The 27,514-nt window shown below is 42.2% G+C and overlaps 1 protein-coding gene across 2 annotated transcripts in view; it reads left to right on the top strand.

The window, feature by feature from the left end:
• The first annotated feature begins 360 nt into the window (after positions 1 to 360).
• Positions 361 to 27,514, top strand: part of CRTC1 (CREB regulated transcription coactivator 1) — a 253,322-nt gene continuing 226,168 nt past the window's right edge. For both annotated transcript variants that reach the window (XM_030217332.1, XM_030217331.1), the window contains exon 1: positions 361 to 550. In XM_030217332.1, the coding sequence (XP_030073192.1) occupies positions 425 to 550 (126 nt within the window). In that variant the 5' untranslated portion in view covers positions 361 to 424. The remainder of the gene's footprint in view (positions 551 to 27,514) is intronic.

Raw genomic sequence — 27,514 nt, 5'->3', positions numbered from 1 at the left:
GAGGAGTACACATACATAATTAGAAATATGCAACAAAGCTTAAAAAACACACATCATCACTTATGTCAGGCAGGCATTTTATAAAAACCATATTATTCAACCTTTATCACTTTGGTAGCCAAAGTCTCAGAAGATCCATATTCACATGTTGACCTCTTATAACCCTCTCACTAAATTACATAGGAGGCAGTAACACTGTCCTCTCACTGAAAGTCGAGAAGGTAGGGTGGGGGTGGAATTAGGTTTAGGCGAAAGGGAAGGAGGCGTAGTCCAAGTTGCGTGCAAACGTGTATGCGCCTGCGTGCTGACGTCGAGGGAGGGCGGAGCAGCCCGAGGCGCAGCAGCAGCCGCAGCTCCAGCGCCGCGGCGGCCGCCACCACCGCCATCTCCTCCTCCTCCTCCTCTAGCAACAGCGGTGGACGACATGGCGACGTCGAACAATCCGCGGAAATTTAGCGAGAAGATCGCCCTGCACAATCAGAAGCAGGCGGAGGAGACGGCGGCTTTCGAGGAGGTGATGAAGGATCTGAGCATCACCCGGGCAGCTCGGGTAAGGCCTGAGAGGGGCAGGGCTGTGTTGGTGTTGGCGGCGACTGCGGGCTCGCTCACTCGCCCACCCACTCTCCCTCCCAGCTTCGTACCGACACAGTAAACAAGCGTAGCCCCGGGGAGCGGGCAGGGCCTCCTCGGTTGGTAGGGGGCTGGGGGCGGCGAGTCTGGCCCTCCCCCCTATATACATATAGGGGGGAGGGACAGACAGACATACATATATGTATATATATACACATACACGAGCCCGGCGAAAAGGTAGAGAGCGCGCGCGCCAGCGGCTTCTTGCAGCACAACGTAAACAATAGCACGCATGAATCATTCACTCTCTCACTCACTCACTCGCTGTGCGGCTCGTGGCATCACCACTATGGTGATGATACGGGGAGGAGGATAGTGAAAGGAGAAGACAAGCAGCCTCCTTCTACAGTTCGCACGTTCAGATTTTTCCAGATTCTACTTTCCTTCTGGACTTACCATATATGTTGACCACACTTGCACGTGAAATACTTATTGTGTGTTTCTATGCATTAACTGTACGTGAGCTGTATATGTAAATGTATGTGCAAATGGTGTCAAAGTATCTAGCTATAATATGCATATGTGTGCGCATCTATTTATTTAACTGGTATAAAATTGAGAAAAGATTTTTACTGAAATTCCATTCCCTTGTGCAATAAATCTTCCTACCTATTTATCTAGACTCTCTCTCTCTCCCTCTCTCCCTTTCACCTCTCTTCCATTCTTTGGTTATTCTGGCATATGTTTATGGCTTCATTCACTGCTTGGCTTTGATTAGGAAGGCCATTCAGGTGCATGCGTGCCTGTTAATTTCAGAGACTGACAATATTTCTCAGGTTAATATTTATTTTTGGATTGTTAATATGTGAGACGGGCTTGTCAGTATTGGACCGAATGCTGGAGTCTTTAGACATTTGCCTTCTTTCACATCCTCTTTTTGATTTTTTGTTGTTGAAATAAAAACGTTTGCTGTGCAAGGGTTTAAAACTTAAAATCTTCGTGAATGGAAAGAACTGTATTGTTAGATGTTTAGCAGTATGTTTTGCTTTACAAATATGATGCCTGTAGTGGGGAATTTGGTTTTTAATAGAAAATGTCTACCTTTGTTCAAAACTTGTGTGCTGTATATAACTCTATTAAATGCTGTATAGAGTATATATACCCAAATTTGTTTAGAATCTGATGTCTCTTATAGGTATTTTTACGGTTTCAACCTTGGGATGTATTGATAATGTTTTTCTTAATATACTGTCATGTGTAAGAATACAGCAAAGCGGTTTGCAATAACATTTAATCGTATTTGTTTCTATTGAATAGCTTTCCTTTATTTTGGAAACATTGTGGTTTATAACTTTTGGCACAGCTCTCTAGGTTTCACAGGATCTGTGAGCCCTAGCTTTCCTTTTGTTCTCCACAGATAGTGCTTACAGTTAGTACAGACACTTCCTGTAGTTTAAAGTCCTGGGTTTGTAAAGTCGCCATAACCTGTAGTTTGGGAGTAGTGTTTTTTGACTAACATTATTTTCCTTAGCGTCCCTCTGGACCGGCCCGGGATTGGACTGAAGGGTTGTGCACGCCTTCCAGCAGGTGGAGACTGAGAAAATACTTGGGCCGGTCCAGAGGGACTAAACGAAAGCAAATTAGCAGGTAAGGTCTAATTTCTCCTTTGGTCCTGTGAAAAATCTTTTTTACCTTTCACAAACCACTTTACACTTTTGAATGGATTTCTTGGAGCAACATGTTTTAGCCTTTTTTATATTTATATATACTGAGGAGTTATCCCAACCAGGCATGACATGACCTGCACTAGAAATGTTATCCTGGGTTTAAGAATCCCTAGGAATGAGGACACCAAAAACATTGATGCCCTAGAGCCAAGTTCAGTTATTACAGTTATATACCTCCAGTGTTACTGCCTCCTATGTAATTTAGTGAGAGGGTTATAAGAGGTCAACATGTGAATATGGATCTTCTGAGACTTTGGCTACCAAAGTGATAAAGGTTGAATAATATGGTTTTTATAAAATGCCTGCCTGACATAAGTGATGATGTGTGTTTAAGCTTTGTTGCATATTTCTAATTATGTATGTGTACTCCTCATTGGGATGATTCTTTTCTTCCTACCTGTCGTCTGACTCTTGAGTCTTTCCGGGGGTAACTTACACAAGAAGTTAAGAGACAATTCTGATATGTTCACCCGAAGGGAAATGTAGTTTTCATATTTGTTTATCTTTTCCCATTTACTTATATGGCTGATCATTTATGCACAATAAATATTTTTATGGTGTCAAGAGATGGCAGATACAGACGTTTTGATAGGTGCACGAGTCATTAAAGTTCAAACATGGACATTTTCAATAAGAAGTGCAACTGTATGAAGATGAGATAACTGATCAGGGTTTTATTAAAAGCACTATGCAGTGGCCACTTTATCCATAGGGATGGGGTCAGGTGTTAACACAGGTTTTGAGCTCAGTACGTGAGAAGCTAAATTGAGTGGAATTGTTTTTTCATGACCATGCAGTTGATTGGTATTACTACTTGTGGATAGAGTATGCATTTGTTTATTATAACTGTGGAATTGTTTTTTTGATGAATGCGCACGTTATGCTAAACTTGAATTCAATAGTTGAGCAGCAGACACAATATTCATAGACAGTACCAGCATTGGTAGTGAATGTTGGTTAGTTTCCAGTGTTTTGTATTGTACTGGGTGGCTCAGTTTGCCATGTCCAGGCCCGGGTCAAAGTGCATTAATTATTGTGGGGCAGTGTGCTTGATGTACAAAATGTTGTTGTTTTTTTTTAACATACATGTAATTCTATCCCCAAATACCTTACAATCTTAATTTTTGCATTATCTGTTTACAATTGGATAAGAAACAGTCAAAGAATTAGTACTGAAATCCTTTAGTTGGAGGAGTTTTTGTTTCTTTGATCCTTTATTTTTAACCTTTCTTTTGCAACTACCATATTTTTATTAGAGTGCTTGTCTTGTTTTTTTGTTGTTGTTTTTAACTTTGCCTCAATAACAAAAACTCCTTCAGGTGTTCATGTTTAGTTGCTACAATTTTTGTATATTGATAATTCAGACTAAAGCAAGAAAATAGTGCAGCATGACTTCCAGTTGGAGGAAGAATGCTTCCTTGTATTCCTCCACTGGCCGCCCAAAGTAAATATTTATTTTTTGATGCTGTCATTACAGAACAAATAACACACACTTCTATTATTCTTTGTTAACTTAGAGTACTAAGACTATGTAGGATCTGGGCTGATACTAAACTATTTGCTGTTTTTATAATGGTTCTTTCTTCACTTTCATTACCTTAGGTCTTTGAAAAGAGAGGATATGCAGCCTTTCCTTCCATTTCCAGCTGAGAACAGTGTATTGAAAGGGAAATATATATTTTTGGCACAATAATCTTTTCAATATTGGGTAAAGAGGAACAGTTGAAGCTGAAGTGCTTGTTAAAATGATACCAAGATTTTAAAATTCTCTCATTGCTTGATATGTATTTAAATTCAGTTGACAGTTAAACTAACTTCCCCAACTTCCATCCCTGAAAACATTGACAGCTCTTGTTTCCTTTAGTCAGAATGCACATGAGTGAATTTTATGGCAGTAGATTTGATTTCTGAACTAGATGTCTGGCAGTACTGTTTATTCTTTAATAGTGGAAATATCTGTGAGGTGTTCACTTATGAAATGAAGCAGAAACAAACAGAATCCTTGTTTTTTTATGATTTTAAATGTTCATTTTTGCTTTATAACAGTTACTAGAAGATCTATGGGATTTTGAAAGTTGTTGCTGCAGAGCACTGACTTGCCCTTGCCAGTATCAATAAAGTCTTCACTTGTCTAACTTTGTTTTCCAGGTTGAAAGTACGGTAAATCTTGGATCTAAATTAGCACTGCACAAGTGGTAATCCTAAGTGCTGCTGCCACATTGGAAATATTGTCTTCCAGTGTATTACCATCCAATAAAGAAAGTCCAAAAAATATACTGAATAAGCTGCCCATGATTATCTATTCCTTTCTAATATTTGTGGTCTCACTCAGCGGTTTAATGTAGGTTTGGAGACATTTCTAGAGGACAGGCCAATTAACATAGAAATATAAAAAGCAAGGCAGATAAAGACCGTATGGCCTATCCATCTGCCTATCCATACCAGCTACTAAGCTTCTTTTCCTGAGAGATCCTCTGTGCTTGTTCCATGCTTTTCTGAATTCAGATAAAGTCCTTGTCTCCACCTAGGCTGTTCATGCATCTACCACCTTTGACTTTAAGGAAATATTCCTTTAGATTATGCCTAAGTGTATCCTTTTTCACATTCATCCTATGCCCCTTCATTCCAGAGTTTCCTTTTAATTTAAAGAAGTCTTTCTCCTTTCCATTTATACCATGGAGAAATTTTTAAATACTTTTAATTTCTCCCCTCTTTTGCCTTTCTTCCAAAACAAACAGATTGAGATCTTTGTCTATATCCCCTTATGTCTTATGATGACCACTGACCATTTTAAATAGCCACCCTCTGTACTGGCTCTATTCTGTTTATAGCTTTATTGAAGGTGTGGACTCCAGAATTGTATACGGTACTTTATTTTACTAGGTAGACATAGGGATTGCTACTTTTTTGGGAACGATCAATAGGAAATGGAAGTAACGCATATTCTAATAGAGCTCCAAGTGACCTGGGTTCAATGTGTTAGAGAAGAGTTATCCAAGGCACAGAAGTGTCTGGTCCTTGTACATTACACTTCTTTTCTTTCCTTCCTTTTCAATTAATTTATGTAAATGCTTTTTATTAGGAATATAGACATTGCTTTACAACAATAGAACAGATTTTTAACCACCCCCACTAATAGCTCTCCAATAGTGAGTATAACACTACTACCCAACCCCCATATCACAGAAAGAAATTACATTGAGGGGCATAATCGAAAGGGACGCCCAAGTTTTGCTGAGGACGTCCTCGCAAAACGTCCTGGCGAAGGGGTGGGGAAACCCGTAATCAAAACAAGATGGACGTCCATATTTCGTTTCAATAATATGGTCGTGGAGGCCCAAATCCTGAAATTTAGGTCGTCCTTAGAGATGCTCGTTCCTAGACTTGGTCATTTCTGATTTTCGGCAATAATGGAAACCAAGGGCGCCCGTACTACTACTACTACTACTTAACATTTCTAAAGTGCTACTAGGGTTACACAGCGCTGTACAGTTTAACAGAGAAGGACAGTCCTTGCTCAAGGAGCTTACAATCTAAAGGACAAGTGTATAGTCAGTCAAATAGGGCAGTCTAGATTTCCTGAATAGGGGCATAAAGGTTAGGTGCCGAAGGTGACGTTGAAGAGGTGGGCTTTGAGCAAAGATTTGAAGATGGGCAGGGAGGGGGCTTGGTGAATGGGCTCAGGAAGTTTATTCCAAGCATAGGGTGAGGCGAGGCGAGGCAGAAAGGGCAGAGCCTGGAGTTGGCTCATCTCAGAAATGACCGAATGCAAGCCTTTTGGTCGTGGAAGGAGCCAGCATTCGTAGTGCACTGGTCCCCCTCACACCAACCGGCACCCTAGGGGGCACTGCAGTGGATTTCATAAATTGTTCCCAGGTACATAGCTCCCTTAACTTGTGTGCTGAGCCCCCCCAAAACACCCCACCCACAACTGTATACCACTACCATAGCCCTTATGGTTGAAGGGGGGGCACCTAGATATGGATACAGTGGGTATTGAAGGGCTCACATTTACCACCACAAGTGTAACAGGTGGGGGCGATGGGCCTGGGTCCGCTTGCCTGAAGTGCACAGCACCCACTAAAACTGCCCCAGGGACCTGCATACTACTGCGATGGACCTGAGTATGACATTTGAGGCTGGCACAAAAGATTTTTTAAGATGTTTTTTAGGGTGGGAGGGGGTTAGTGACCACTGGGGGAGTAAGGGGAGGTCATCCCCGATTCCCTCTGGTGGTCATCTGGTCAGTTCGGGCAGTTTTTTGTGTCTTGCTCGTAAGAAAAACAGGACCAGGTAAAGTTGTCCAAGGGGTTGTCAGGGACGCCCTTTTTTTTTTTTCCTTTATGGGTCGAGGATGCCCATGTGTTAGGCATACCCAAGTTCCGCCTTTGCTACCCCTCCGAGATGCCCCCGTGAACTTTGGTTGTCCCTGCAACAGAAAGCAGACGGGGACGCCCAAAGTCGGCTTTCGATTATGCCAATTTGGGCGACCCTGTGAGAAGGACGCCCATCTTCCAATTTGTGTCGAAAGATGGGCGTCCTTCTCTTTCGAAAATAAGCCTGATTGAGATCTAGACTTTTAGCAAACAGAAAAAAGCACAACTGGGCCTTCAAGACTGGAATAACAGGAGTCCTTTATTAGTAAACTAGTGGAACCATGCCCGTTTCCTCAACAATGAAATGGGCCCTAGGAAGGCTGTCATGTAAGCTTTTTTTTTTTTCCTCTCTCCCCTGCCCTCTCTTCCAAGCCAAGCGATTCTTCCCTCCCCTCCATGTCCAGTGATTCTCCTCTTTCCTGCCCTCCCATCCGTGTCCCGCAATTCTCTCCTCTGCTGTCCTCCCATCCCATCCATGTCTATCAATTCTCCTCTGCCCTTCCCTTCCTCCCTCCCTCCCCTCGATGTCCCGCGATTCTCTCCTCCCCTCGATTTGTACCTGAACATTCTCTGGCTGGCTGGCGCTGGCTTCCGTTCCGTTCGTAACATCCCTCCTGACATCAGCTCGCCTCCAGCGTTCCCTTCCCTCTCACTGTTCCGCCCTCTGACATCATTACGTCTTCACACGAGGGCGGGACAGTGAGGGGGAAGGGAACGCTGGAGGCTGGCTGACGTCAGGAGTTGTTACGAACCCAGACAGCCAGACATGGAACGTTGGAGGTGCAAATTATTATATAGGATGACCCGACGGGCTGTGTTTCGGCGTATACAACGCCTGCCTCAGGGGTCTTTTGATAAAACACATACATATCAATTAACACAGATATCAAAAAGTGGATTTTAAAAAATATAAAAATTATATAAAAGTATATCATATAAAAAGTAAGTAACATAACCATGGGTGTATTCATAAAGGAACACATAAATGACCAAGTTAGTAAGGGCTAAAAATATATACATATATACGTATATAAATATAAACAGTGTCCAATAAAACTATCTTAATATGGGGGCACAGAGCGACACAACTGAATAATAAACCAGAATGATAAGAACGTTAAACAAGAGGAAGACATACAGCTTCAGATTCATTTTGTTCATAAAAAAGATTATCATTTGTAGCAAGGGTTTGTTGATTTGTATCCTATATAAAAGGGCAATATAGCCATGGACAATATTCATAAAAGAGCACTAGAATGACCAAATTGTTTAGAGCTAATAATGTACATACATTTAAATTTAAAATAATACGGTTATATATATATACATATATAAATGTAAACAGCGTCCAATATAATGATCTTAATATGGGGGCACATGGCAACTCAATTGAATAATAAATCACATCAATAAAAACATCAATTAAAAAAGAAAAACATAGCTTCAGGTAAATGTAATCACATAACTAAAAAATGTTATTTTCACATATAAAAGATTTTTTCACATATAAAGAAAGGTAGTCATGTAGCAAGGGTATGTTGTTAAGTATGTTCATGCTATTAAACTTAGGCTCATGTAATTCGTGATAAATAAACTCAATACAGTACTTTAATAATGAGAAATGATAAAAATAATAACAAACACATACTGATATCAAGTCTTACCCAAGTATAGAGTCAGGGTGGGGAGCTCTGTGGGAGCAGATGTCAGGTTTAGTTTATAATACCTATAGAAAGGCAGAAGAATAAGCAGCTCAAAACCCATGAAGGGTCAAAGTAATATATTGTTTAATGGCTTAGGATATAATCATACGTAGTACTAAAAAACATCAATAATATTATTGTGCATTGTTCGATGGTTTTACTGAAACCGGGGAATAGAAATTGAAACGTGATTCTAGACGTGAGTCCACACGGGTATAGCAGTGCTGTTGCTTGGGTCCCGGTGTGATACTAACGATCCTATGTATTCAGTACTATTGTAGTGAATTTAAAATGACATTTTTCATTAATACTTTGTCTCCCATATTGAGAATACATTGTAATACAACTAAGCGCACGATTCCAGCATAATGAAATGTGTCTGACATACTTGAACATAATGACCGTGAAGCACAGATGATCCCTTATACAATTAAACAATCCGGTGGTGTATTTCCCAGGACTACGTACAGAATTGCAAATATGCAGAAAGTGGTAAGGCAAAACCCTCATTGGTGAAACAAACGAGCGGTGCAGAAGATCAAATTGTCAAATTGCTTTTTCAAAATGCTTACCCTGCCGAGAAAATAACAGTGGCTCCTGTGGAACGTTGTCAGTATAACATCAAAGAAGACGGCGTTCACTGTGTATACCAATTTAAATTTAAAAAAAAGACGCCAAAAGGGATGATGTCACATCCTTACATTAGTACCTGCTCGAGAAGTGTCAAATATATCAACCATCTATTACGCAATATGAGTGAGGTTAGTAAGGTTTTAGTTATTATCTGCTAGAAGTGCTGACAAGACAATAATGAAAACGTGATAAAAAAAACTTTCCTTTGCATCATATCTGTCCATTGATCCCCATGTCAGAGGGAATTAAAGTGACATCTTTATATGTCTTTATCAATAGATCAGAATAGAATCAGCCATATGTCTTAGTGAGTAAAGTATCAAGCAGTGTCAAAGATGTTTGCACAGTAAGTGTTTACGTACGTAAATTAGCATAATTATTGTAAATTCTAAAGCCATTGAAAAGTATGTGCTGCAGCTTTCTTTCAATAGTTAGTTTAGTATTATCAGAAAAAATTGGAATATTATTTTGAAAAAAACTCCCGAAACAAAGGGGTGTAACAAAAACATAATGATATAAAATCTATGCATGGGTATGGTACTTTCAAATAAAACCCATTAAAATATGTAGTCATATCTTGAGAGGTCACGTGTTGTGATGCAGGAGTGAAGTCGCGTTGGAACTGAGCTCCTGCGATTCCCCCATCATCTAACGCTATTATCAGCCTCAAAGGGGAAAAACGAACTTTGTATCGCCAGCCTAACAACTTGGAGACCGGGTGGGAATCTGCCCGCTAGCCTCGAACAAGAAGAATGGCGGCGAAAATGCTTAGAAAAGATAAAGAGAAAGGCAAGACTGCAGAATCCAAGATGGCGCCCGGACAGCAATCGCCGAATTCGAGCGTTTGCTCGGTATGGACGGCAGAAATCACCGCGGAGGTGACAGCTGCGGTAGAGGCGGCCCTCGATAAAAAATTGCAAGCGTTGTTTGACCGCGCAGAATCCGCCCACGAACGGCTTGAGGGGTTCCACCTCGACCTGGACCACATGCAACAGCGGATCAGTGACCTGGAAGACCGAGCAGTGGCATCTGAACAACCTGTGGAGGCCCTACAGAAGAAAATCATGGAGCTAGAAAATAAACTAGACGACCTAGAGAACAGGTCTCGTTGTAATAATTTACGACTAATTGGGCTCCCGGAACAGATCAAGGACTCGGAGTTGGAGAGTTTTCTAGAAACATGGCTTCAGAGCACATTAAAACTGAATAACCTACCGGGCCCGCTGCGCATTGAGAGAGCACATCGGCTGGGGCCAAGGCGCGGCGAGACCGCGGACGGTGATAATGAAGATTCTTCACTATGGCCACAAACAGGCGATATTGCAGGCTGTGAGGGCCGGAGGAGAGCTTCGTCATGAAGGCCAACGGATCCTTTGCTTCCAGGACTATTCAGCACGTGTGGCCGCGGCGCGAAAGGAGTTTGCGCCAGTGTGCGCGGCCTTACATGAGAAGAGAATCAGGTTTGCACTGATTTATCCTGCCAAACTGAAGGTTCAGTACGAGGGAGGAGAGAAACTCTTTGAAGAGGTGACTGCAGCTAAAGACTTCCTTAAGAGCATTGCACAGGAATCTGCAACCTGATGTCGAAAAGATGGCGTTTAACAGAAGAAAGTCTTTGTCTGGATAAGTGAGTTGATAGAGATTTTGAGACTTGCGCTGAATGGAGAAACGTGGGACTGGAAGACTGCTAAGTATGATTAGTGACTAAATCTCCATATCTAAACCTTTGTCCCAAGGGAGTAATTGGACGGGGGTACAAGGGAAAGACCCGGTCTCAATAAATGGAAGCAGGCATAAGCTCCACATGATTGGGTATTCCCTATGGAGCAGATGGATAACTGAAATAGAGGGGGAAAGGACACTAATACGTGATGAGTTCCCTGTTGGAACTCAAGGGATTAAAGATTGGAGGGGGTGGGAGGGAATTCTGGGGCGGGAGGGGAGTGGGGGAATAGGGGAGGGGGAGGGGAGAAGGTCTGCTCGAACATGGCTTGTAAAAGGGGTAAGAGAGGACAACTAGGAAGTGCCGAGAGTAAACAAAGAAGCAGAGGGAGGTGTAGGCTGGGGCGCCTCTCTCTTTACTATATGTTTAACAACGTATGTGAGCCAGTTTGGACAGGATATGGTTAAGCTCATATCTTGGAATGTGGGGGGTATATCCTCCCCAATCAAAAGAAGTAAGATTTTACAGACTTTAAATAGACAAAAGGCACATATAGCAATGCTACAGGAGACACACTTAACAGCAATAGAACATAAGAAGTTATGTAAATGGTGGGTGGGAGATTATGTGGAAAGCCCGTCACCAAATAGAAAGGCGGGAGTTATTATCTTATTCCGCAAAGGGCTTCATATCACTAAAAAACGGGTAATTGCGGATCCGCTAGGAAGATATGTTTTCTTAGAAGCCCATGTGAATAATCACCCTTTCTTACTAATTAATGTATATGCACCGAACCAATATGACAAGAGGTTCTATCAGACCCTGGTGAGACATGTGCACTCCTTTGACCAGATGCCTATAATTATGGGGGGGGGGGGGACTTCAGTCTATGACCCGTTATTGGATAGTACTGGAGCCTCCAGAGTATGGCCTGTGAATTTGACAAAGGGAGTCCCACGGCTGTGCTCTATTTTAGATCTAGTAGACGCATGGCGCCTGTACCACCCGGGAGAGAGGGATTATACCCACTTATCTAGGGCACATGACACACTATCCCGAATTGACTATATCCTGGTTTCGGCAAATAGGACTCCTTGGTTACAACAGGCAGAGATAGGGCCGACACAGGTATCAGACCACGCTTTTGTGTGGATTGTAATTGGGTGTGGAGGGGACGGAACCCAGAGGGCTAGGTGGCGATTTCCCAAAGAACTGTATTACGACCCACAATTTGCCTCCTATATACAATCTCAATGGAAAGAATACTCAGAGTTTAATGAGAATAGCTATCATGTAGACCCGATACTATTTTGGGAAGCGGCCAAGGCCGTGCTGAGAGGAGCCATAATTTCATATCATTCCTATAAGAAAAGATCCAGAGAGGCAGAGATAGTCAGGATGGGGGAAGGTAGTGGGGCAGGCGCGCCAGAGATTTAGAACTAACCCAACGCCCTTAAATAAATTACGGCTATTGGAGGCTCAGTTATCTTTGAACCAGTTAATACATGCCAAAGCCAAAAAAATCAAATTCTTATTATCGCTATCAGTTATACAAATATGCAAATAAGCAAGGGAAATTGTTGACATGACTGGTGAAGCAAGCGGGTGGCTCAAGCTATGTGTCACAAATCAGGGATACACAGGGGGATATTCAGCATACTCTGGAAGGTGTGAATGAAGTATTCCGGCAGTTTTATGAGACTTTATATTCCCCTCCAGAGGATCAGGGGCTTCAAGCAGAGTGTTATTTAGCAGGACAGTCACTTCCCCAGATCACAGCAACGCAACAAAGCAGCCTTAATAGATTAATATCAGAAGACGAGGTGAGCTGGGGTATACGTGCCAGCCCATTGCACAAATCACCAGGAGTGGATGGGCTCTCCTCTGAGTTTTATAAGCTTCTTAGCTCGGATATTGTACCTTGCCTGACAGAGGTTTTCAATAGATGTATAGAGATGGGGGGACTGCCAGAGTCTTTAGGGAAAGCACAAATCATAGTCTTGCTAAAACCAGGCCGCGACCCACTTTTAGCCAGTTCATATAGACCTATTTCTTTGCTTTCTTTTGAAACAAAATTACTGGCAAAGATTCTGGCAAACAGACTGGCACGGATCTTGCCGGAGATAGTGGAGGAGTCTCAGGTGGGCTTCGTACGAGAAAGATCAGTAGCCCGCAACGTGAGACAGATTTTGGGAGCATTGGAAAGCCTACATGAATCATCAACCCCGGCCTTAATAATTAGTTTTGATGCCGAAAAGGCATTTGACCGGGTTAATTGGGACTTTGTTTGCCTCCTTGAAGGCATTTGGGATGGAAGGGTTTTTCCTACATGCCATAGAAACTCTGTACCAAGGACCTACTGCGGAGGTATGGGTAAATGGGCAGGCCTCGGAAACATTCAGGATTGCCAGGGGTACCCGACAGGGATGTCCCCTCTCGCCCCTTCTCTTTGTGTTGGTGCTTGACCCTCTTATTAGAGACATCCAGAGTATGGAGGAGGTGAGAGGGGTACAGATACAGCAAACTTCCTTTAAGATCTCGGCTTTTGCTGATGACCTCTTAACTATAATACAGGACCCCCAGGTGTCCTTGCCGTCCCTACTGGACATTTTTGCTGAATTTGGGGATTATTCTGGATTTCGTCTTAATCTAGACAAATCTGAGGTTATGACACTTCACATGAGAGAGGAACAATGGGAAAGTTTATGTTGTCCACTTAAAAGAGTGGGGGGTACGTTTACATACCTAGGGATCCAGCTTCCTAAAGTCCCCAAGCAGCTATATAGTGCTAATGTAGAATACTTGCTAGAAGACACCAGGAGAACATTGGGAAGATGGGCAGGACTACCGATATCGTTGGTGGGCCGCATCTCCTTGTTTAATATGGTGCTTTTCCCTAAATGGCTATACTTTTTACAGACAATACCATTGCACCTCAAACACCAGGAAGTGAGATCTTTGCAAAAACTGCTCTCCAAATTTTTATGGGCTGGGAAAAGACCTCAGATAAGGTTTTCACAATTGGTGGGGCCTTGGAGAAGTGGGGGGATGGGAGTGCCGAACATTAAACGCTATAACATAGCATGTTTATTGTGCCATTTAGGGGACTGGTACCTGCAGAGGGAGGATTATACCCCGTTAGAGATAGAAAAAGCGAGGTGTAGCCCCTTAAACCTGATGTATGTCTTACATGGGGCACTGAAGGACCTGCCTACAAGGTTGCGGACTAGTGTTTTAGTGTGGCCCTTAAAAGCCATATGGAAGGACCTGGCTAGGCTGTGGTCCTTCGATCCTAGATGTAGCAGATTACTACCCCTCCAAGGGAACGAGGCGTTTCGCCCGGGGGATGAAAATCCTATACTGAGATCCTGGGGAGAGGGGGGAAATATACTTTTACACTATTGGTTGGAGCCCAGTGGTAGCCTTAAAACAATGGCCAAGTTACAGCTAGACGTAGCAGACTGGGGGGTATGTTTTGCGTATGAACAGCTTAGACACTATATAGCCTCACTCCCCCGAGCAGCACTTGGTGTTGATATGACCATAAGATGGGGGAACTATTCGAGATGGTACCAGAGGATCCTATTTCGATATCCATACTACATAAAAGGCTGCTACTGGCTCGACCACAGGGAGATCTCACACGAGTGGCAGCAAAGTGGACAGCAGACATACAAAGAGGGATCACCCCGAGAGACTTGTTGAAGGGTTGGAGAGGAGTCTTGAAATGGACTATGGGGATGTGTTCTAAATCCTTGTATGAATAAAGATACATCATGTGCGTGTGATCTAGACTTTTATACACCCCCACGAGGATGGACACAGGTCTGAAATGTAGTGCCAGGCCAGCCTGCCTATCCTTTCCTTGTGTTTCTAAGCTAGCTTAGCAATTATAATAGCACTACAAAAATTAATGGATATGATTGATAGCAGTGACATCCCCACAAGCACCGAGAGGGGAAGTTATCAACATGGGCTACTGTTAAGTTGGGTTATTTTACCACAAGCAGTGTTCCCTCTAAAGAGTGACCTGCTGCATGCAAAATGGTTTTTTTTTTTTGAGTGAGTGCTGAAAATGGCCTGACAGCCTAAAAACAGCTGGTGGTGGTGGTGGGGGGGGGGGGGGGGGTCCTCCTGAGCTACGTGCATGATCCATGTTTAAAAAGTCAAAAGCTGTTCCAGTTGGATAGACAGTGCCTTAAAAGGTGGAGGACAGAAATTTTTTTTTCTTTACTTGTTCGACAGCGTTTTCATTTATTTGAAAACTTCCCATATCTATATGTATAAAACTCACCCTCAACGTTCTGAAGACAGTGACGTCAGTGAAGCCAAGCCACTGACTTCCTTCAAACAGGGTTCGAAGGTTCGTGGTGGTGAAGCCATCGAAATCGCTCCGGGCCCCACCCTCGAGGGCGGAGCAATGGCAGAACAATGAAGGGGTTGGCAGGGAGGGAGGCAGGGGGGGGGGGGGGGTTGTTGGGAAATCGCTCCGGGCCCCGCCCTTGCGTCAAACGTCATGACATTGAGGGCGGAGCAATGGCAGAACAATGAAGGGGTTGGCGGGGAGGGAGGCAGGGAGGGGGGGTGTTGGCGACGAAAACCTTGATGGCAGAACAACGAAGGGGTTGACAGGGAGGGAGGCGGGGGGGGTGTTGGGAAATCGCTCTGGGCCCCGCCCTCAAGTCAAATGTCATGACATTGAGGGTGGAGCAATGGCACAACAATGAAGGGGTTGGGGGGGGGGGGTGTTGGCGACGAAAACCTTGCTAGCGCCCGTTTCATTTGCTCAGAAATGGGCCTCTTTTACTAGTGTAGATATAAATATCATGAAATACTGAATATCACTAAAAACATCTTCAAGCAGTAATATGTGGCCAAATTTCAGTAAGGATATTCTGTTTACTGATGGGTTCATCTTAACTGTTGTAATTTGCCTCAGGAAGCCTGGTGTTGTATAAAGATTGGAAGTAAAATTAAACTTTCATTGGGGTACATGGAATCACTTCTTCACCTCATCTCTTTTGTACAAATGGATTATTCTGTTTTGAGCATGTTTCAGGGGCAAGTGTTTTTCATAAATCAAAATATTTTCTTTCATGTAGATCTCTCATTTGTTTAAACATAAGTAAATGGGCTTTAAGCCCCTAATGCAGTCCACTGGTTTTCTAATATTTTTGTCCTTGTGATGACGTATACTGTGCCAAAACTGAAAATACAGTGATATATAATAATAGAATTCAGTAATATCCAAAACTTATTAACATTATAATTGTGTTCACATTTGGGTAATAACTGAGAAAATGCTGTTAAAAATTATATTAGAAAGCATGATTTTAAATGCTCCCAGGGTTCCACCTAATTCATGTCCCTATGACCAGCCCCTCCAAATGACACACCGATTACGATTTTTAGCAAATTACTACTCTACCTATGGAAAGTTATTCCGTTATTATACTTCTCTATGTTCATGTGTATGCTGCTCAAGCCGGCATGTTTAAAATTATGAGATTAAATAAAATTGCTACCAGCAATAAAGAACAGCAGCATGAATTCAGCAGCCCCGTCTCCTGTTTTTATCCAACCTGCTTGGATTGCTGCAGCTGGCACTGGCATGCAGCATCGATTCACAGAGGCCGTTTCCATGGCTTTCCTTCTGCGTCCCGCCCTCTTTGCTGCAACTTCCAGTTTTGACACTAAACAGGAAGTTGCAGTAGAGGGCGGGACACAGCTGGAGGAAGGCCACAGAGACAGTCTCTTGTTGTGAATCGCTGCTGGTAAGTAAGACCTGCAGGGAGGAAGATGAGAAAAGGAACAAAACTTGGCGATAAAAGGTTTTGTTTCCATGTCCATCTGAAGTGAGCACACAGTGTTCTTAAATGAGTGATGCTCTAGATTTATTCACGCGCTCACCTGAGAGGGAACACAGACCACAAGTTGGACTATTTTAGTACAGGGGATGGGTGAAATTTCTGTCCCTGTGCATCTCCCTAGATTGGAGCTGTTTGTAGCTTGGAGCGCAGTACGTTAGGTCTTCTGTTTTTGGGGTGAAATGTCATTACTTAGAAAATTGAAATATCACAGGAAGCAGGTTAAAGTCTTGGTGTCTATTACATGAAACACCACTGTGTATACAATTGGGTAGTACCAGGTGGTGTTTTGAAGTGAAGTATTGATTTTTGTGACTTAGAGATTTTATAATATTTATATTGGTAATGTTGCTTTTAGCTTTTCAAATATTTTATTAAAGTTTTGTGCTCCTACATATGTTGGGCAGTTTTTCACTAGAGATCTCTGTAGCCATTGGACATGGTGTGGGAACTTTGTATGTGCAATGGGGCTAGATTGGTTTATTGATAATTTGGCTGAGAATACTATTTATAGCAAGACTCTAAGGAGCCTCTTTACATGCGATGCACTACCGTTTCTGACCCCATGCACTGTGGAAAACCTAACAGGAGGTCTGCACCTCGCGGGGCTGCTGTGAGCGGGACCCATACAGAGGAGGACCCCCATCGCAAAAATCGGAAGAAAAGTGCTCGTTGGTCGTCCTTTCAAGGGCCTAACACTTGGATGTCCTTCACTCAAAAAAAAATAAGGACGTCCCTGACGAACACTTTGGATGGTTTTTTCCTTCAGATTTTTGTGACGGGCGTCCTTCTCTTGGACGTGTTTTTCCTACGTGTCTGAAAACCGCCGGAGAGAAGAATCGGGGATCGGGATGTGCGAGGACGCCCAAATCAAAACTATTTGGATGTCCCTTTCGATTATGCCCCTCCAGGTCTCTCTCAGCCAGTCACAGCACGTTTAGCTGTCACTGGTGTCACTACTTTGCCCTAAAAGACCTATAGGATAGGAAGGTAGAGTGCTTGCTGAAAGAAACCTTTGAAGAGGCCTCTTTGGGCTTTCAAGTGATAGTGTGCAGCTTGTTCGTGGCAAGAGCATACCTGAAGTGGCATCAGCAGTCTGCAACACAAGACAGGTGCTATAACGCCCACCTGGAAGTGGGGTTGGCCTAATTGGTGGATGCTATTTATGGGTTACAGCCCCCAATATGTCTTTGGCTGACAAGGCACGTTGGTAGCTCTGTCTGCTGGATGCAGCATCAGTCATGTCTAGGTAAACTGCCCTTTTGGGGCAAGTGACTATTTATAGAAAATCTCAGTAACTTGGTGAAAGAACTGGGGGAAACTAAGCCATTGTGGTTATCGGAGGATAAGCTGAAAGCCTCTGGTCATCTGTGTTCAGGAGCTCTCACTCTCAATTTTGAGAGAGCAGATGGTACTGACCTAGTTGTCAGCAATATGATCAGAAGTCCTGCTTTAAGGTATTCCAGTCTTTCTTGTGGACAGGAAACCCTCCATCAGCTAGGGCGCCCAATGCCTCCTGAGCTTCGCAGTGATGCAAGGCTGGTCCACTCTTCTCTTCCTTCGGTGGGAGGACGTCTTCAGGAGTTTCAGGAGGAGTGGGCCAAAATCAGTTAGACTAGTGGGTTCTGGATGTTCTTACAAGATGTCACAAGTTGGAGTTCTCCTGCCCGGTCACTTCTCTTTTCTTGTGGTCTCCTTGTCGAAAAAGACCCAAGGCGGTCGAAGTTCAGGCCACCATAGATTCTTTGCTGGTTCTCCAGAGTCCATTGTTCTAGCTCCCCAGGCTGAACAGAGACAAGGCAGATACTCCATCTATTTCATTGACCCAAAGAAGGAAGGCACCTTTTGTCTGGTCTTAGATCTTAGAGGTCTAAACCGCTGCCTCAGAGTGTCCTTTCATATGGGAACACTAAGAGTAGTCATAGCCTCTGTTCACATTTCTAATCGCCTTTAATCTTCAGTTCAGGGCTTTGCCCTCCGGTCTTGCCATAGCATCAAGAATGTTTACCAAGGTTATGATGGTGGTGGAGGCCTTCCTTTGTTGCCAGGGAATCGGAGTTCACCTACATCTCGACAACTGGCTAATTTGTGCGTTGTCCTATTCAGACAGCATGGTGGCGGCAGAATTGTCTTCTGCAGTTGTTCGGTTGGCTGATTAATTTTGAGAAGAGCAGACTAACTCCATAGCAGATGATGGAGTATCTGGGCATTCTATTTAACACAGCAAGGGAGAGGATCTTTCTAACAGAACGCAGGAGGTCGAAGCTGGTTCAACAGATTCATTTTCTCCTCAGACATGGCAGGGTCTAGGACTATGTCTAGGTTCTGGGGTCAATGATGGTAGCAATGGAAGTGGTGTCATGGGCTCTTTTACCAACAGTGGTCAAAATGTGGCATTAGTGTGCCCTTATGTGGGTCTTTCCCTCACACTAAGATCATTTTTACCACAGGGATAAACTGGCCTAATTTCCTATTTTTTTTGCATGTGACCATTAGATGAGTGTGTGAGCCCTTACAATCACCCATTTCTCAGAACATGCCCATTCCTGCTCCCAGACATGCCCCTACCATGAAAAAATTTTGTATTTTTTAGCACGAGTAGCACGCATATCCCAAAATTACCACAGGATGCCTCAGCCTGTCCTGCAGTACACAATTGTTTGCTGTGATAATCTTGCATCGGTGCTTACTGTAGCTTTTCATAAAAGGACTCCTTAGTCTTTTTTTTTTTTTTTGCCACAAATTGTAACGTTCAGTGCAGTGTGTCACATATATGAACATTGTCGGGTATGTCACAACAAGAGAGAGGTTGAGAACCACTGGTTTAGATGCACCTCTTTTTAAAAAAATTAATGTGGGTTTTTATTGCCAGATTACTTTGTAATATTGTTACTGCCATTTTTGTAGCAGGTCTAAATTATGTCTAAGAAAAACAAACAAACTGCTAAATGTTGTCTACTAGATCACAGATCAAGTTAAAAAAATGCTTATAAATAGTGTTACTGACTTCCATAATACTATATTGCCTTAGGGCTTATATGATCAGATAGCATGTTTGTAGTGAGCTATGACATTGTTATAGAAAATGCATTCAGCGGAGTTTGATTTGGACCAATAAAATTTGTTTTGATGCTTACTGAACTGTCATGGTTTCATATTTGTTCACTGTATTTAACAATTCAGTTTATAAAATATTAAATATGTAATGAGGATTTTGTCAATATAAACATTGACTTGTTTTGTCTTCTCTTAGGAGAAGAGCATCTATATGGCATGGTAATTTGCATCTATATGGCATGGTAATTTGAAAGGAGCTGTAAGTGAGTGTTGTTTGATTATATCTGGAGGAAATATCCTTCCTTGGTAACTGAATCTTTTTGAGTTTACTCAGACTCCAAAATTCTCCTTTTTGATTCTTCTCTGAACTTCATTTAACTGGTAATCTGCTTTTATTTTATTTGGATTTCTCACACCTTTTTCAGTAGTAGCTCAAGGTGAGTTAAATTCAGGTACCCTTCCCACATATATGGTGGTGGGCATGACACCCAGATAAAAATCAGATTCTATATTGAGGAGGTAGTGAGATTTTTTTAGAACCATTGTAAATAGCCTTTCTGTTGTACTGTTTTTTTATCATGTAAGATGTACTACAGCAGAATGCAATTACCTTCGGAGTTATCCATTGCCACCGTAAGCCACCTGGAGGATGTCACCATAGGAACAGTATTTGGCTAATACCGCTGTAAGATCGAATGCTGCTCTTATAGTATATTCAGCCATTATATGAGGAGTGAGATTTAGAGTTGGAAGCAGAATCTTTTTTTTTTAAATCTTTTCATGGCTGTAAAATATTGCTAATCAGTTGGCCAGAAGATAGTAGGGTTCCTGATAATATCACATTTCCTGGTTTGAGTGAAGCCCTAGCAACGCATTCTTAGTTCCAAATTAATTGATCTTCATTTTTGCATGCATTGCTTAATTCCACTAAGCTGGTTTAAGGAATCAAGTGAATTTTAAATAATTTCTCCACTGAGGAAGTTGTAAGGACTGCCTCCATAATTTTCTGAGAATCATTTTTTATGCGTAAATTTCATCAAGCTGATATAAACTTATTAACCTCCATTTTGAGCTGAAGATGCTGCACTGGTACAGCTTGAATTCAAAACAATGGTATTAATTTTTGCTTTTTAAACTATATATGTAAAAATAACTTCCTTATTGTCTTTCCTAGACCAGTCCAAGCAAGCGGGTTGTGTTTCTTCCCAACTGCCAAATGGATGTAGAGAAACTTTACTATTCTAGTGACATCATTGCTATAAGAACTGGTGTAGACTGGAATTCCTCAGTATTTTTCTGCCTCCAGCAGATGGTTAGTAGGTAGGGCTGGTACAACAGAGACACAGTAGGGTTGGCCTGACTCTTCAGGGTACAGTCCATAGCCTTTATTCCTCCAGGTAGAATCATTGGGGCCCTGGCTCCTAGGGTGTGGTCCACAGACCGTACCACAGTTGAGGCAAGAAGTCATCTTTCTTGCCTTGAGTCTTAGCCAATGAACTTTGGCTCAGTGAGAAGGGCTGGTGGAGGCACTCCTGAGGCCACTAGGGGTTGCAGATTTCCTTCTACCTGAGGTTACTATAGCAGAGCCTTTCTCAAAAAGAAACAAAACAAAGGTGCTTTAAACTAATTAACCTTTGGGTAGGGGAATAAACGTTATTAAAAGGAAAAACAAACAAACAAAAAAAAAAAACAACTTGGGGGGGCCCCCAAGACAGAGGCTTTTCCCAGGATGGAAGGACGGCAGAACCGGTCCCAAGGTCAAAAGGGGTGGGGTTTGATATACTGCCTTTCTGTGGTTACAGTCAAAGCGGTTTCCATATTATTTTCAGGTACTTTGAACCTAGGGCAATAGACGGTAAAGTGACTTGCTCAGAGTCATAAGGAGTTGCAGTGGGAAAATAATGGTAATGAAAATATGTTTTTATTCGCATAAGTATTAGCATAATGCGTTGAGCTCATTGTATTTTCAATCTCTATATTGGTAAAAACGATATGTAAGGCAAAATAAGTATAAACCACAGCAGCTAAAAAAAAACCCAGCAACAGTAAACTGTGTATGTGCCATCACGAGGTCAAACAACAAGCCACAGAGAGACAAAGCCACCTCTCAAAGTATATTTAGATATTACCATAACATATATAGACAAATTTCCCATAATTTGATTTACTATAGAATCCTGAGAAAAGGAGGATTTATAGGCAAGCTGTTGAGCCTATGAATTTAGAACTCAGTACAGTCAAAGAATAAATGTTATTAAATCAGCCTCTGCTGAATATGTATATACAAGATGTGGAAAAGATATGTAAAAAGCACTCATTCAGATAATGTTAGGGAGACAGTACTTGATGTCGATGAGTCCTCCATTGGTGAAAATCCTTATTGTTCCATGTATTCTGTCAGTGCTTGTGGATCTTCAAAAGATTTAGTTACATTATTAATAACTAGTAAAAAAGGCCCGTTTCTGACACAAATGAAACGGGCGCTAGCAAGGTTTTCCTCGGAGTGTGTATGTTTGGGAGAGTGTATGTGAGAGTGACTGTGTGAGAGTCAGAGTGAAAGTGTGAGTGTGTGTGTGTGAGAGAGAGAGTGAGTCTGGGTGTGAGTGTGTTTGTGAGAGTGTGTGTGTGAGAATGAGAGTGTGTGCAAGTGTGTATGTGAGACACAGTGTGAGAGTGTGTGTGAGACACAGATTCTCTGTGAGAGTGAGTGTATGAGACCAAGCGAGTGTGTGAGTGACTGTGTGGCACATAGAGAGTGAATGTGATACATTGTGAGACAGAGTGTGTGAGAGTGAGAGTCAGAAAGACATTGTATATGAGAGAGTGTGAGCCTTGCCCTCCCAATCCATGCCCATCTGTCCCCTGCGCCCTCCATTCATCCTTTTCCAGCAATTCCCCTCTCTCCCTGAGCCCTGCCATCTCAATCCATGCCCATCCATGCTTCTCTGTCCCCTGCCCCCTCCATTCATCCTTTTCCAGCAATTCCCCTCTCTCCCTGAGCCCTGCCATCTCAATCCATGCCCATCCATGCTTCTCTGTCCCCTGCCCCCTCCATTCATCCTTTTCCAGCAATTTCCCTCTCTCCCTGAGCCCTGCCATCTCAATCCATGCCCATCCATGCTTCTCTGTCCCCTGCCCCCTCCATTCATCCTTTTCCATCAATTCCACTCTCACCCTGAGCCCTGCCATCTCAATCCATGCCCATCCATGCTTCTCTGTCCCCTGCCCCCTCCATTCATCCTTTTCCAGCAATTCCCCTCTCTCCCTTCCATGACCCCCCCTCGCATCCATGCTCTTCTGTCTCCCATGTCCCAGCATGTCCCGCCCCCTTCTTCCCCCCCCTTCGCATCCTTGCTGTCGTTTCTCCTCTGCCCTCCCATTGTTCAACTGCCCACCCTCTTCTCTTCCCCCTACATCCCATTTTTTTTTTTTAATTTACCTCCGTGGCGGCGGTTCCGGCAGCGCAGCATCAGGGAAGGAGGCGGCGCTCCCGACGTCTAGCCTTCCCTTTGTTGTGTTCCGCCTTCTTCTGACGTCATCCTTGACGTCAGAAGAAGGCGGAACACAGCGAAGGGAAGGCTAGAGACGTCGGGAGCGCCGCCTCCTTCCCTGACGCTGCGTTTTGTTTTTGCGCCGTCAACGTCATGACGTTTGCCCTGGACGTCATGACGTTTGACGCGAGGGCGGGGCAGAGACGGCTGGCAGCCTGGCTGGCTTCACACCACGAATCCACGAACCCTAAGAAATGTTTGAGTGACTTCAGAACGTTGTCCTCATTAGAACGTTCACGGTGCGTTTTATTATATTAGATTATTTTCATTGTCACAGGAAAGAACAAGCCGTACCAGGTGCCAATATTTTTCAGTTGAGGACGAAGCGCCAGAAATCTTTTCCTGCAAAAACACTGTGTGTTTATGCAACTTGGCAACAATAAGTATCGTTGCCCTCATATTTCATTGGTGCTCTTGCTTTTGTGATTTGTAGAATTTGATGAGCGTGTTGCTATCTCAATAGTTTAATAACTATTTGACGAGGTTTTGATGATCATTGAACGATGAAGGATGGTGTCTGGTGTACCCTCTCAAATTCTAGGGGCGGTGTGAAGGAAGTCCGTAGAATCTTCGGGATCCAGGAATACAAAAACTGAAAATGTCTTGGCCTTCGTATTTCTCCTGTAAGCCAAGAATTTTTATATTATTTCTCCTAGAATGGTTCTAAATCTTTGTCCAATCTTTGAATTCTTTTGGTAAGTCTGGGAAACATTTGTAATTGAGAGTCATGCACATTTAAGCGTTCTTCTGAGCTGGCAATTAGTTTCTCATGCGGAATATGTTGTTGTTTTAATTTACTAGCTCTTATTTTAAATTGGAGAGTGTTTCTCCATTTTCTTTAATCAATTCCTTTACTTGTAGGCGTTCTCACAACATTTGTAATGAGGCCTCTTCTCAATCATCTGCCTTTTCTTTACATGGTGATGGAGGATCTTTTTTAGTTCTTTTAAATCCTTGCATATAAGGTTGAGATAATGACTGCAATTTGTTTTTATCTTGTTTTGAAGAAGCCATCGTGCTATTTCCTCCAAATCAACAGAAATCCTATATTTGATGACGGAATATGTTCTATGAAAAGCAGTGCTTCAATTTCACGCGGTCATCTTGCTCGGTGCTCGCTAGCGCCCCCTCAAGCTGCATTTTTTTGACATTGCTTCCTTGGAGTGTTAATATTTGGGCTTCAGATTGGCTTGCCATCCATTAGCAAAATCATTTCTAATGTTAATTGAGAAATATAGATGTTAAGAAAATGCTTCATATAGCTGTCACTTCATCCTGTAGAAAAGACAGCTGGCAGCACTAAATGTGAGTTTTGTTTCTTGAACCATACTGAGATGATGTCAGACACCTGTGCCAAGCTTCATTATTATAACCGACCGTGGAACAAAATTACACAAATCCCCCCAGATGAAATCTTTTAGAAATACATGCCTCTATTTGTTTTCTGCAGGAATTCTGCAGACCGTACATTTGGATTCTTGAAATATTAGAAAAAGTCCAGAAGCAGTGTACCTTTTGAACTTTTCCTACGTGAGCTAAGTTTATCTGGGTTGCCTAAACCTATGCTAGGGATCACACAGTCAGGTTTTCATAATTACAACAAATATGCATTAGATAAATCTGTATGCACTGGAGATGCTGAATATGCACATTTGTATTGTGTATAATCATTGTGGATAGCCTGAAAACCTGACTTGCTAAGAAGTCCCCTGAATGGATTTGGGAAGCTGTGCTGTTCTTCCTAAGTGTGCTCATACTGTAAGGTTTCAAGTTTTACTTCTGTTCAGGAGGCTAGTAAATACAATTTTATTTTGAGTATTAGGAAGAAGTAAGTCATATTTTTTTTTTTTATATTTTATTTATATTTATTTCAAATTTACATTTATGCAATACAACATAAATCAATCAAGATAACATTAAAGGAACTTAAATCAAAACGGAAATGTAAGTCATATTTAAAAGAAGAATTTAGGATTTTTTTTCAGTGACTTAGAGGCATATTTTCAAAGCACTTAGCCTCCCAAAGTTCCATAGAAACCTATGGAACTTAGCCTCCCAAAGTGCTTTGAAAATATGCCTCATAGTAACTGATGTTAAATGAAGACCAGCATGGCCCTTCTAGTTTGCCTAGGAAGGTGGCTAGAGTTGCACCTTCTGTTCTGTGTAGGTTAATACATTAAGGTTGTAGCTCAAGGAGAGTTACATTCAGCTACAGTATGTATTTTCCTGGAAGGCTTACAAATCTACACCTGAGGCAATGGAGGGTTAAGTGTCTTGCCGAAGATCACAAGCAGCTGCAGTGATATTTCAACAGGGCTTCCTTTGTTCTCAGCCTGCTGCTCTAACCATTATGGAGAAGGATCAGATATGTACATCCATGCTTGTTCTACCAGGAGTCAGTTTCCAAGCACACACAAAAATTCCTCATATAACTGCAAGTCCACGGTATTGGGGAAACCAAAATGAGGAAATTAACAATGAAAAACAAAGTAATAAATATTTAAGACCTCAAACCCTGACTATCATCTAATACAATGTAAATTACTTTGGGGTAGGCATCATACCACACATTTAAATGACTGTAACTTTGCCATGTACTTGAAGGGAACTTTAAAAAGAACAAAGCCCCTAACTAAAGCACCAAAGGTCTAAGTAGAATAAATTGCTTACATCTCCTCTATATGTCTCTAGCTACATCAGGAAAAACCTGGTCAGGACAATTGAAAAATAAGGCCCCCTCTTTTTTTAATATTCTGATGAGACTTGAGCCAGTCTCTATCAGAGAGGCAACCAAATTAGCAGGTACAGTATTACCCTCATCAGAGTTTCCACTATTGCTGAAACATCCAAAGGTGCTTCTACATCATGACCTTGTCAAGATTCCTCAGACTTTCTTAACTTTTGGCAGGTGGGTCATTCCATGCCAAGTGGTCTAAACCTTTCCACCATCATGTCTCCAATTTTGTTCAAATTTTATCTGTTGCGCAAGTCAGGTGTTAAATGAAGTTTCCCAAAATTTGAGGTCTCTAACTGCAATAGTTGCAGATCTAGACCCCCTTTTCTGAAAGGTTGTCAGTCCATGAGCGCGCAACATTTACCAAAATGCCATTTTTGGGGTCTAATAAAATCCAAACACATTTATAGGAATGGCTAAAAAATTCAAATCCTGTACAGTTTTTGATGCTAATTCCGATGAAATACATTTTAACATTATGGATGCAAAATCCAGTCAAACAGGTTGACTCAAAGTGTGCATCAAAATTGGTCGCGACTCATCGGAACATATTTGGACCAATATTCAGACCGCAACAACTTCTATGCAAGCAAAGATACGGACTTGAAATTTTGAACAAGCATTATGCTTGTGCTGGACATAATACTGCCAGACTTGCAACTAACCAGCATTTATAACCACCCTGCGGGATCTCTTCAAAGTTGGCACTGTCAGCGCAAATGGTAAAATGTACCAAAGTTCAAAGCCAATTATTAAAAAAGAGTCTGCCTGAATCAGCTTGTGAACAGTATCATCTGAAAGAGAAAATTGTGCTGTACAATACTGATATGGTTTTGTTTTGCAATGTTCAGCAGTGTCAGTATTCTGATGAGTTAGTGTACCTGAAATAAGATCACTTAATCACAAAACAAAGTGAAGCACCCCTAATATTTGTTTTGTGATGCTGACAAATACACTCAGGACAACTTTTATTTACTTTGCTATGCTAGTTTTTTTGTTTTTCCCTTTAGTTTCCCAGGTGTTCTCACAGTAGATTTTTGATTCTTCTCTTTATGTTCATGATCTTCTAAACTTGTGTACATTTGCTAAAATGATATTAGAATAGAGCAAGCAATATTTTGCCGTAGAGACAGTTTTATTGTGGGGGGGGGGGGGGGGGGTAGGAGAATGGATGGAAGCCAAAAAGATGGCAGACTATAGATGATTTCCTCTGAAGCCATGGTCTAGTTTCCTTTAATGAGATTTTAGTAGTGATATGGTTTTATTTTCCGGTATTTCTAGACATTTACCTCCAGATACTATAAACTTTCATCCCCAAATTTATGCCTAGCGTGCAAATTTGTGCGTGCAATTTAAAGAATAAGGGCAGTTGCATGTACAGCTTAACTCCAATTAACAGCCAGTTATTGGCTTAAATTTTTCTAAATTGGGTGCTAATTGGCACCAGTTGGCATTTGCACACACAGATACACTGAGTTGCTATTCTAGAAGTGGTTCATGCTGATTCCATCACATATAACATCTTGAGAGGTATGGACATGGAAGGAGCATCGGTGGGTCAGGGGCATGCCAGGGAGTTAGGTACGCAGGCTATAGAATATTAGGAGTTACGCCGGCAGTTAGATGCAACACG

The sequence above is a fragment of the Microcaecilia unicolor genome, chromosome 11 (genome assembly GCF_901765095.1).
Source record: "Microcaecilia unicolor chromosome 11, aMicUni1.1, whole genome shotgun sequence".
NCBI classification, from domain to species: domain Eukaryota; kingdom Metazoa; phylum Chordata; class Amphibia; order Gymnophiona; family Siphonopidae; genus Microcaecilia; species Microcaecilia unicolor.
Note: the sequence above shows the minus strand (reverse complement) of the source record. Positions and strands in the feature narration are given on the sequence as shown.